At 42.6% G+C, this 13094-nt stretch overlaps 1 protein-coding gene across 1 annotated transcript in view; it reads left to right on the top strand.

Annotated features, from left to right (window-relative positions):
* Positions 1–13094, top strand: part of cep104 (centrosomal protein 104) — a 39118-nt gene that overhangs the window by 360 nt on the left and 25664 nt on the right. The window contains exons 2-11 of the mRNA XM_020506532.2: positions 336–455; positions 909–1082; positions 1492–1630; positions 1758–1820; positions 3146–3222; positions 5898–6066; positions 7380–7535; positions 9156–9392; positions 10216–10428; positions 10564–10731. Of these exons, the coding sequence (XP_020362121.2) occupies positions 343–455; positions 909–1082; positions 1492–1630; positions 1758–1820; positions 3146–3222; positions 5898–6066; positions 7380–7535; positions 9156–9392; positions 10216–10428; positions 10564–10731 (1509 nt within the window). The 5' untranslated portion in view covers positions 336–342. The remainder of the gene's footprint in view (positions 1–335; positions 456–908; positions 1083–1491; positions 1631–1757; positions 1821–3145; positions 3223–5897; positions 6067–7379; positions 7536–9155; positions 9393–10215; positions 10429–10563; positions 10732–13094) is intronic.

Raw genomic sequence — 13094 nt, 5'->3', positions numbered from 1 at the left:
TTCCATATAGCTAACACGGAGTATTGAAATGTATGCTATTGAACTCATTTGTTTAGGGGCATAAATGTGATATTAAATGCCAGAATGATATGAAAATTAAATGGCAGAATGATATCCCAAGTTCACCTACACATCTAATATTGTGTCCATTGTAGAGTAGTGTAGCTGTCAAGGTTTATCTCAATCCCAGGGTGAATATTGCTGTCAGTCTTCCATGGTTTATGAGTATAGGTAGCTAGCTAATTACTGTGCCAATCTATTTGATATAGTGAAAGCTGCTTCAGATGATATTCAGTTGTAGATTGTTATGTTTCTCCATATTTGAAATTGTGCAGCAGCAGGATGCCCCGGAAGATAGGATTCACCCTGGTCAGTTCCTCTGGTCACGAAGATAACTTCAGTGCCAAGGAGCTGATGGTCCATGCACCAACGGTCAATGGCTGGAGATCTGCCAGGTAGACACTCTCTCTCACACACACACTCTCTCATGTGCGCCTCCGCCATATGCAAGTGTCCCAAAGCCTCCGAAGGCCACTTCGACCAAGGCTGCAGGCTCCAGAGCGAAGTGTTATCCTAACACACACTGCAATATGTTTGGAGTTTGTGCAATTTCATAGGTGGAATTTCATGCTTGTTTTATTATTTAAATGTAGAACATGAATTGCGTCATTCAAGTCAGGAGTGTGTCCTGAAGTTGATGGGTTTATTGATCCCCTCACCACTCTTTTGAAGTTATCTTCTGAGTTTCGTCACCAACAGGTGACAACTGAGGGTCCTCCAAACCAGTTTGTTGGGGCGAGGGGCTGGTTTGAGATTCACACACGCACACACTGCTTTTGGATCTGTTTTTCAGTAATGTACTGTAAGGGCAGTACTAGAAGTACCAACCTCACTGTTTCTTTCCACAGGTTCTGTCCATACCCTCAGCAGGTCACTTTGCAGTTGCCAGAGCGGAGTCGGGTCCGTAAGCTGCAGCTGCTTGCCCACCAGTACCTGATCTCAGGCAAAATAGAGTTCCACATCGGGGACCGATTACTAGAAGCTGACTCACCTGGTCTCTCTGGGCACCTCCGCAGGCTAGGGTGAGTCAGTAGAACCAGCCAAAAGAGATGTCTGACCGACACAGACAAGGCACCAAAAGCAAGAAACTGAGCTGAAACAGGGAGGGAGTATCTGAAGTCTTCTGATAGAAAATGTTTTTTCTGTTGCAAAACATTTTGCTATGGTGTACCCTAATGTATATGAGTCTGGCTTAGTTGGTTGTCATGTTTCTATGGAGCATGGTGCTGTGAACAGAAAGGTTGTTGGCTCAATTTCTACCTGACACACACACATTGTAATGAATATAGATGCTGAACTTCATCATCTGTTATTTCTAAGTAACTGTATTACTATTATGATATATAGGCCTACATTTTCATCATATTTACTGCTTTGTTGTTACAAGAAAGGTGCACAGTAATAGAAATTGATATGCAACCTTTGCCATAGGTATGTTTCTTTATCAGACAATGAGAAAACAGGCTTCAAAGCCCGGGAGCTGAAGTCTGTTCACGTGGATGCCATTGGAACATACCTCCGTATAACCTTTCACAGAAACCATGTCAACCGCTACAACCTTTACAACCAGGTACTCCACTATGAAGTCATAAAGTCATTCCCCTTAACCTGTTTATTTGACTTACATACTACCACATTCATATCATTTTATAGTTTATTTGATTTATTTTTTCATCGACTTTTGTTTATCATTTCAGGTTGCATTGGTTGCCATTAATGTTTTGGGAGATTCTGTGGATGGCACTCCTGTTGACACAATTGTAAGTGGTCTCTCTTTAGTGTGTGAGTGTTCTGTCATGTTTAATGTTACTGTATATTTAAGGTGCAGTACTACTGTGAAACACCAGAATGCGCTGCTGTGCTAGTATTTGTGTGAGCCTGCCAACCTGAAGTAAATTTCTTGAAAAACATCTATTTGATTTCATTACTTGTCCATAAGCATTTAACCCACAACGGTGAGTATGGCTACTGTAGAACCATATACACATTATATACCTACATTGTTCTGCAGATAATCATGGTCGATATTTCTGAATATTGTGGACTTGCCTAGTTAAATAAAGGTAAAATAATGGATAAATGCGTCTGCTAAGTGTCATATATATTTTATTGGTGTTATGTGTTTCCATAATATGTATTTATGTATAGAGAAAATAGAAAAAAACCTTTTCCACTGTTTATATATTCAACTGCGTGTCGGTGTATGTTTACAAAATGCACACAGACTACAGTTTGCACACAAACACAGTGTTTGCATGGTGGTCACTGTGTGTGCCTGTATTGGCATCTGTATTGGTGTGTGCACTGCTTGCCCTGACAGGCGTGGGGCAGGAATGTGGTAATCTGACTCCGAGGGCAGAGTAATCACAGAGGAGGCCTTAGCCACTGTAATCAGATAGACATGCGGACGGACAGCCCCTGGAAGAGAGTGGCCCAGCTCCTGGGGGGGAAGTTTCCCCTAGCTGCAGATATAAGATCAGCTTCCCCTCCCCAGTCCTAACCTTAACCATTCATGTGGAAAATGCAAAGCTGACCAAAGATCAGCGTCTAGGGGCAACTTTCCCCTATACCAAGTGGCCCAGCCTTACCTCTCCAACACACAGATAGGCAGATTCCACGGTACAAGCTTCACATTGTCACTCTCTAATCCCACTCTTAGGCACCTCCACCCGGCCACAGTGTTAGCTTGCCTGGTTATCTCTCAGGGAGTTTAGTTTTCTTACTGCTGCATGTATGTTGTGATTGTACAGGGAAAGCCTATAGAGTGACTTTGAAGTATGTGGAGTGAGAACTGGTTGTATCATTGACATACTACTTGTGGTAGATTACCTAACTCTGTGGTGTTGTGGCACTGATGACTTGCCTCATCAAGTATTATACAGAGTTGAGTAGTCCTCTTATCAAGTCCATGTTACTGTTCACTCTCTTGTTTACCACTAGACTATGCTCCATTCCTGTATCCATAATAATGACTCCGTTAAGTGGTTGTGTGTTTTGCTGAGCAGATGACCTGTCTGGGCCTTATGGCTGTGTGTTTTGCAGCCTGTCATTGAGGGAGGTTAATTGTACCTCTGTTTGTCCTCAGCCTAGCAGAGAGCAACTGATTGAGCACTACCTCAACATTAGTCAACACGAGACCGCCTTGGATGGAACATACATGGGGTAAGGGTTGAAGGCTCAAGGCGCATTGTACTGTGAAGTGCTCTGTGACAATGCTGTTTAAACAAAACATTAGCCTTGAAGTTGACGTATGATTACCACTCAATTTGCCATTTCCATTTGACAGTTTTTCTCTTTAGCTTGGACTATAGTCTGTTAACAGTAGATCTGGCTAATGTAGAACCCAGGAAATGATGCATCAATTGTAATAGTTGTCAATCTGAGACTCCAAGATGTCATTCACATTTTTAGAAAAACAAATCAATATCCCATAGATCAGGGGTAAGCATCTAGATTCAGCCTCGGGACAGTTTTTTTCTTGGAGCCGATGGTCTGGGGGCCGGAACATAATTATAATATTTTGTTCACTTTAAATTGACCACAACTACTGTAAGCCCCAAAAGAGAGAATTTCATACCTTGAATACATTGAGATAATCTTTTTTTTTTTATTCGTGGGAATACTTCCTAAATTAAACACATTTTTTGCTGAATTCCTAGTGATTTTAGTTTTTGAACGAAAATCCTAAATATACTTGCTGACTTTATTGTCCCCATGGGGATTTTTTTTTGCAGTGTCATGTACACGTTTAAATACAAAACAAAATTGACAATACAACTTTAATAACAGTTACATACCAATAAAACATTTTTTATGTTTTTAAGACTAGCCTGCTGGCCTTACTGCGTCGATATGAACATTAGCCTGAGCTATTTAGGAGGGATATCACACCTGGCACAAATGATTGTCTAGTTCTGTTTTTCCTGCTGAGGGGTGCTCTATACCTGCGCCCAGAGGGGAGTAGTTCAAAGTCCGGGTACAGGGGGTGGCTTGGGTCTAAAATGATTTTTGTGAGGCTTGCGGTGGGCCCTGACCTTAAAGATCTCATCCAGGCCTGTCTGTTTGACTCCAACTACCTTGCGGTGGGTCCTGACCTTAAAGATCTCATCCAGGCCTGTCTGTTTGACTCCAACTACCTTGCGGTGGGTCCTGACCTTAAAGATCTCATCCAGGCCTGTCTGTTTGACTCCAACTACCTTGCGGAGGGCCCTGACCTTAAAGATCTCATCCAGGCCTGTCTGTTTGACTCCAACTACCTTGCCTGCTGTGGTAATAATCCTTCTCAGCATATTTCTCTGGCTGACCGTGGCATTGCCAAACCAACAAACAATACAAAAAGTTAAAATACTCTCAATGAAAGATTTGTAAAACAGAGTCCGTATAGTACAGTCTACATTAAAAGATCCCAGCTTTTTGAGCAAGTACAGTCTCTGTTGGCTTGTTGTAGATCAGGTCTGTACATTTACTCCGCTGAAGCTTATTGTCCAAGAGGACACCCAGGTATTTGTATTCCTCTACAATCTCTATATTCTGACCTCTGATAGATGTTGCAGAGGTAGGTGTTGTACACTTCCTGAAGTCTATGCACATCTCTTTGGTCTATATATATATATATATATATATATATATATTACACAGTACCAGTCAAAAGCTGGGACACACATACTCATTCAAGGGTTTTCTTTATTTGGACTATTTTCTACATTGTAGAATAACTATAAAATAACATATGGAATCATGTAGTCACCAAAAAAGTAGCCACCCTTTGCCTTGATGAAAGCTTTGCACACTCTTGGCATTCTCTCAACAAGCTTCATGAGGAATGCTTTTCCAACAGTCTTGAAGGTGTTCTCACATATGCTGAGCACTTGTTGGCTGCTTTTCCTTCACTCTGCGGTCCAACTCACCCCCCAAACCATCTCAATTGGGTTGAGGTTGGGTGATTGTGGCTGCCAGGTCATCTGATGCATCACTCTCCTTCTTGGTCAAATAGCCCTTAGCCTGGAGGTGTGTTGGGTCATTGTCCTGTTGAAAAACAAATGATAGTCCCACTAAGCGCAAACCAGATGGGATGGCATATCGCTGCAGAATGGTGTGGTAGCCATGCTGGTTAAATGTGCCTTGAATTCTAAATAAATCAGACAGTGTCACCAGCAAAGCACCATCACACCTCCTCTATGCTTCACGGTGAGAACCACACATGCCGAGATCATCTGTTCACCTAATCTGCGTCTCACAAATACACAGTGGTTTCAACCAAAAATTTCAAATTTGGACTCATCAGACCAATGGACAGATTTCCACCGGTCTAATGTAAATATCTCATGTTTCTTGGCCCAAGCAAGTCTATTCTTCTTACTGGTGTCCTTTAGTAGTGGGCTTGAGTTTATTTTGGGATGCAAAGAAACCAATACTAAAGGACACCAATAAGAAGAAGAGACTTGCTTGGGTCATGAAACCCGAGCAATGGACATTTAGACCGGTGGAAATTTTGTTCCAACCGCAGTTTCTTTGTGAGATGCGGTGCAGGTGAAGGAAAAACAGCCAACAAGTGCTCAGCATATGTGGGAACTCATTCAGAGAATGCCGAGAGTGTGTAAAGCAAAAGAAAAACGGCTCCCTGCCATAGATGTTAAAAATCATATTTTTTTAACAATACTGATAATACTTGGGAGTCGTGTTGTGACTCAACAAATGTAAAGAATGTGTTTAACCTAATCACTCACTTTCAGATAACATTTTGAATACCTAATTGGGGTACATTGTTATCTAAAAGTGTGAAATTAAGCTCTGGTCTCTGCATTAAAAGTGGCTCTATCCCATTTGTTTTTGTTCAGTAAGTGTGAGTCCATCTCTCCTCTGGATGACCTGGCTTTTGACATGTACCAGGACCCCGAGGTAGCCCATCTCATCCGCCTGCTGGATGACAAGAAGCAGGAGATGGTCCGTCAGGAGAGATACGAGTTCGCCAAAACACTCAAGCAGGCTATCGCTGACCTGCAGAAGGTACTTCTAGGGTCTTATGTGTGAAAATTGAACAAAATACTCAATAGCCTGACCCCCCCCCCCCCCCCCCCCCTATTGGCCCTTGTGTAGATCTGAAAAGATGTATTGCATAGTTAGATTCAAGTAATATGACAGAAATTCCACCTAGCCTATCAGAGGATGAGGTGAAGTGCCATATTGCCTATACAGTACCTACCTATCCATCTACATGAAGTGCTTAGGGGTAGGGGAGAAAAGTGTTGTTAGAATTACAAGCAAGAAGTTTGACATTGAAACAGTACACATATATGCTATCTTTGCATTACAAATGGACACAAAGTATACTCCATATCACATCTTGTGAGTGAATTCAGACGCCACCCCGTAGCCAAAGAACTTCCCAATTCCAATCCACTTGTACGCCTGGCCAATTAGCATTGCATGCTCTGCTGTTGCCAAGGTGGTCAAACCGAAACTCTTCCACCATAGCCTCTTGAGGGCATAACTCACACCAACGTAGGATTTATAGAAAAGGCAATTACTTAATATTGTGCTTCCGAGTGGCGCAGCGGTCTAAGGCACTGCATGTCAATGCAAGTCACTACAGTCCCTGGTTCGAATCCAGGCTGAATCACATCTGGCTGTGATTGGGAGTCCCATAGGGCGGCACACAATTGGCCCAGCGTTGGCCGGGGTAGGCTGTCATTGTAAATAAGAATTTGTTCTTAACTGGCTTGCCTAGTTAAATAAAGGTTGAATATTGTCATATACTTCAAATATATCTACTACTAATTGTCTTTCACATCAGTAGCTGTGTTACCCATAGACTTATATGTGTGTTACCTGGCACCAGACTAGCAAGCTTGCTCAGTTCTATGAAATATCCCTGTAAAATGATGCATTGGACTGGAACCTCTGGTCTCTGTCCTAAGTGGCACCCTATTCCCTATGTACTGCACTACTTCCCTATGGGCCCTGGTCATAAGTAGTGTACTATAAAGTTATTAGGGTACCATTTTGGATATTGACAACGGTAAAATATCCAGTTCGTAAATGTTCTATCCATGGAATACCATGATGCCCTGTTGGCATGGCAATGCCCCGTTGCATACTAACCACAATTTAAGGAGAATTTGCTCAACATTTATTTTATGCAGTCATGTTGAACAATAATAGATAGTTTGCCACTTCCTTCCAACATCTAGGCCTTTAGTTGTCCATTCATGGACATTAAAATATTTAATCACAAAAAAAGAATAAAACATACTCTGTTTCTCTTTCTCCATCCTCTCTCCTCTTTCTTCCTTCTGTCCCCCTGTGTGACTGTGAGCTAGGTAGGAGAACGTCTGGGCCGATATGACGTGGAGAAATGCTGTGCCATAGAAAAGGAGGACTATGACACAGCCAAGAAGAAGAAGGAGCAAATGGAGGAGTACAGGATGACGGTGTACCATCAACTAGAGGTCCACAACCTACTGGACATGGGCATGGTGAGTGGCTCAATGTGGCTTCTTCAGTCATTTGAATTGTTGTGACTGGAAATGTACACTATATATACAAAAGTATGTGGACACCCCATACCCGTTGCTGACAGATGTATAAAATTGAGCACACGGACATGCAATCTCCATAGACAAACATTGGCAGTAGAATGGCCTTACTGAAGAGCTCAGTGATTTACAACGTGGCACCATCATAGGATGCCACCTTTCCAACAAGTCAGTTCGTTATAAATAGTCTGTCCTCGGTTGCAACACGCACTGCCGAATTCCAAACTGCCTCTTTCAAGCACAAGCTTAAGATCACCATGCGCAATGCCAAGCATCGGCTGGAGTGGTGTAATGCTCGCTGTCATTGGACTCTGGAGCAGTGGAAATGCGTTCTCTGGAGTGATGAATCACGCTTCATCATCTGGCAGTCCGACGGATGAATCTGGTTTTGACGGATGCCAGGAGAACACTACCTGTCTGAATTCCTGGTGCCAACTGTAAAGTTTGGTGGAGGAGGAATAAGGGTCTAGGGCTGTTTTTCATGGTTTGGGCTAGGCCCCTTAGTTCCAGTGAAGGGAAATCTTAATGCTACAGCAATGATATTCTAGATGATTCTGTGCTTCCAACTCTTGTGGAAATAGTTTGGGGAAGACCCTTTCCTGTTTCAGCATTTCAATGCCCCTGTGCACAAAGTGAGGTCCATACAGAAATGGCTTGTTGAGATCGGTGTGGAAGAACTTGACTGGCCTGCACAGAGCCCTGACCTCAACCCCATCGGACACCTTTGGGATAAATTGAAACACCCAACATCAATGTCCAACCTCACTAAAGCTCTTGTGGAAGCAGGTCCCCAGCAATGTTCCAACATCTAGTGGAAAGCCTCCAGTAGAGTGGAGTCTGTTATAGCAGCAAAGGTGAGACCAACTCCATATTCATGCCCATGATTTCGGATTGAGATGTTTGACGAGCAGGTGTCCAAATACTTTTTCCGGGGACCACCAAGTCACAGTCAAAGGCTATTGAGGTCCACCATTCGCAGAGTCGCATAATTTTTTTACATAAAATATCTATCTTAGCGGACATTTTCTTTTCTATTTTATCAGTGAATGTAACAGCTTAAAGGCCTATTATGTTTGTTATTCAATTTGCATTGTGAAAAGTAATGTAAAATTGCTTACAACTTCATTATAGGCCCAACTGTTATTATTTTTCACCAAAAAATGAAACCAGTTGAAAACCACTGCACTATGGTAATTACTGGTCTTTTTATTATTTTGTAAACAAATTAACTAGCATTTCTACAAATATTCATATTTTTCGTCTCTTTAGCAGACACTTTTATCCAGAGCGTCTTACAAGAGCAATTACGGTTAACTGCCTTGCTGAAGGGCACATCGACAGATTTTTCACCTAGTCTACTCGGTGATTTGAACCAGTGACCTTTCGATTACTGGCCCATTTTGCTTAAACGCTAGGCTACCTGGCTCCCCATATATCTCATCTTCCATCTTGCATTAAATGACATTTGGTCATCTTTCAACCTTGACACCCACCAACATTGCAAAGCCAAGCAGTTTGATGAGGAAAGTCCTCCCTCTTCTCTCCTCATGTTGACTTTAGATAAAGGAGATGACGGAGTCACCATCTGAGGACTCTCCCGATGTGCCTTCCCCACACCGCCACCAAGTAGGACACAAGATGAGGGTTGTCACGGAAACGAGGAGGAGGAGAAACCAGGAACCTGTGATCACGGAGACTGTGGAACCTTTCCCCCCCAAACCTATCAGTCCCCCCCAAACCCTGCTGCGCTCCCTCCCTCCGACACCACGCTCTTACCCAGCAGTGCCCAGGATAGATGTGAGTCCCACACTGAATCACACTATGTAGCACTATTGTTACACTTGTGAAACCAAGCATGATTCTGTTTGGATTTCAAGGCTAGCAAAGACTAACCTGCCAAGCTAAAAAGTTCTGATTGATGCCCAGTTATAGTTGAAGTTTTCTTATGCTATTCACAACTATTCACAAGTGTTTTGAAACACTCAAATGTGAGATTATGACCAAGATGTTATATGGTTTACTCACCAGTGACTGCAGACAGGTTCAGTTTCACAATTTAATTAAAAGTGCAAAACAGTTGAGTGACTTTAGCACGAGCCAACCTGGCTGGAAGGCCCTGCTTGTGGCCTTTTACAGGACAGGAGTATTGTGCCAGTTGGCTGGCAATTAAACTTGGATTAGATATTATACCTGGGTTCTAAAACTCATTATACATACAACGACAGCATCGTCAATGAAAGCAACATTTGTTTTAGTAGATCATCTGATCAGTCAATCTTTTCACCAGTTTGTCTAGCTCGGTCTGTTTGGTTGGTTACATAGTCTTTTTCTCTTGAATACTGAACATTTCAGTGTATCTCAACACTTGCGATATCTGGGTATAAGAAATGTAAACCTGCTTAAATCTTCACTCATCAAGTCCAAACTCTTAACCAACCCAACAGGTAACTTTTGTTTATTTCACTCCTTAATTAGTGTTGCTGCAAGCAAAGTAATATTAGCGTCATGCGAGGTTATCTTAAAGAAGTGAATTGATCTATATAGAAACATGATCTAACCACAATAATTAAACAATAGTTTGATGCCCCATTGATCTCCCATTGAATGACTGTATGCACAGGTCACTGCCCTGCCTTATGATGAGAGACCCCTACCTGCCCTGCAGAGAAAGGGGGAGATGCCCCAGAGCCACCCTGAGGAGTCCGGTCTCCCCCCCTCTCCCCTGGCCACCATCATCCCCTGTAGCCCTGGTGTGACTGGGGAGCCTGAGCCCCTGACAGAAAGTGCCCAGAGAGAGGCCAGTTTCCCTATCGAGGTGTACGGAGACGGACTGGTGAGATAAATACACACAAGCATGTATGCACACAAACATACACAGGAAAAACCCAGACTTCACATGATGTATCTCTCATAGTCAGTCCGTCATCCTCTGGACAGTTTGACTTTCTAATCCTCTCATCCGCCCTAGGTGGCTGGAGCTTATTCAAAAACGTGGTCCTACCGGGAAGATGCCCTACTGGCTGTATACAAGAAGCTGACAGAAGTATCGGCCGGGACGCCCAAGGAGAAACTGAGGAACCTGATGAGGGCAGCAGTGTTTTTGGTCAAGAAGGCCCTCAAGGATAAAGTATCATCTGTGAGTTTTAAATGGCATCGCAATGTGTGTCCCAAATGGTATCATATTCCCTATATGGTGCACTACTTTTGACCAGATCCCAATGGGACCTAGTCAAATTTATATAGGGAATCGGGTGTCATTTTGGACACAGGCACTCCCTATTTAGCCTAGGTATGATAATTTACCGGTAGCTGTGATGCCAGGGGATCTTTTGGGGGTTGTGTTCTTTATTACTCAGAACAGTAGGTTAACATGTTTACCTTTTCATGCCTTTAACCACACTTGGCCCAGATTGAAGTTACAAACAACATGTAGAACATAAAAAGAGCTAGCTACATGCCTTAGGCCACAATGACTAACCACTCTTGTTGCCTGGGGCTGATTTATGGAGGCCAACATTCAATCTAACCCACGCTTGGGAAACCTGCACTGGGGAAAGTGATATGGTACCGTTTCACAGTAGTGTGTTGTAATGAACAGAAGTCTATGTGAACAGAGTAAATATTGATCATGCAGTTTTAGAGGGTGGTTTGCACACAAAAATAGACAACTTCAGAAATAAATAAATACATTTTGGGGCTTAGCCTACATAGCAGGCAGCGGGGACATTTTTGTTAAATGTTTGTCTATTTTTGTGTTCGAACCATGCTCTTATTTGTGGACTTCCTTGTTTAGGCATTATTTAACATGGGATGATGATATTTGTGACACTTTTCTCCCTGTGTTTGATGAACAAGTTCACAGGGTTTTTCCCTTAAAAGTCTATACGATCAGCGTAATATAGAATGATTAAGTAAAAGGCATTGTCCATGTTTTGAAGGCAGTAGCGGTGTGTGGATAAAATCACTGGGTAAGCCAAGACAGAAAAAAAGGTATACTACAACCTATGAGTTGTAATAATTGCGTTGTTTGCTCTAACCTGTTAGTTCATATGTGTTGACACTGATATTTTTGGAGGCTCCCGAGTGGCGCAGCGGTCTAAGGCACTGCATCTCAGTGCAGACTACAAACTCTGGTTCGATCCTGGGCTGTATCACAACCTGCCGTGATCGGGAGTCCCATAGGGAGGTGCACACTTGGCCCAGTGTCATCCATGTTAGGGAAGGGTTTGGCCTGGGTAGGACATCATTGTAAAATAAGAATTTGTTTTTAACTGACTTGCCTAGTTAAATAAAGGTTAAATTAAAACATATATATATATATATTACACACACACACACACACACACACACACACACACACACACAGTTGAAGTCGGAAGTTTACATGCACTTAGGTTGGAGTCATTAAAACTAGTTTTTCAACCACACCACAATTTTCTTGTTAACAAACTATAGTTTTGGCAAGTCGGTTAGGACATTTACTTTGTGCATGACACAAGTCATTTTTCCAACAATTGTTTACAGACCGATTATTTCACTTATAATTCACTATCACAATTCCAGTGGGTCAGAAGTTTACATACACTAAGTTGACTGTGCCTTTAAACGGCTTGGAAAATTACAGAAAATAATGTAATGGCTTTAGAAGCTTCTGATTGGCTAATTGACATAATTTGAGTCAATTGGAGGTGTACCTGTGGATGTATTTCAAGGCCTACCTTCAAGCTCAGTGCCTCTTTGTTTGACATCATGGGAAATTCTAAATAAATCAGCCAAGACCTCAGAAATGAAATTGTAGACATCCACAAGTCTGGTTCATCCTTCCAAATGCCTGAAGGTACCACGTTCATCCGTACAAACAATAGTATGCAAGTATAAACACCATGGGACCACGCTGCCGTCATACTGCTCAGGAAGGAGACGCGTTCTGTCTCCTAGAGATTAACGTACTTAGGAGCGAAAAGTGCTAATCAATCCCAGAACCACAGCAAAGGACTTTGTGTAGATGCTGGAGGAAACAGGTAGAAAAGTATCTATATCCACAGTAAAACGAGTCCTATATCGACATAACCTGAAAGGCTTCTCAGCAAGGAAGAAGCCACTGCTCCAAAACCACCATGAAAAAGCCAGACTACGGTTTGCAACTGCACATGGGGACAAAGATCGTAATTGTTTGAGAAATGCCCTCTGGTCTGATGAAACAAAAATAGAACTGTTTGGCCATAATGACCATCGTTATGTTTGGAGGAAAAGGGGGAGGCTTGCAAGCCAAAGAACATCATCCCAACCGGGAAGCACTGGGGTGGCAGCATCATGTTGTGGGGGTGCTTTGGTACAGGAGGGACTGGTGCGCTTCACAAAATAGATGGCATCATGAGGTAAGAAAATGATGTGGATATATTGAAGCAACATCTCAAGACATCAGTCAGGAAGTTAAAGCTTGGTCACAAATGGCTCTTCCAAATGGACAATGACCCCAAGCATACTTCCAAAGTTGTG

Source organism: Oncorhynchus kisutch, linkage group LG17 (genome assembly GCF_002021735.2).
Source record: "Oncorhynchus kisutch isolate 150728-3 linkage group LG17, Okis_V2, whole genome shotgun sequence".
In the NCBI taxonomy this organism is placed as follows: domain Eukaryota; kingdom Metazoa; phylum Chordata; class Actinopteri; order Salmoniformes; family Salmonidae; genus Oncorhynchus; species Oncorhynchus kisutch.
The sequence above is the reverse complement of the archived record's forward strand: the minus strand, read 5'-3'. Positions and strand labels throughout refer to the sequence as shown.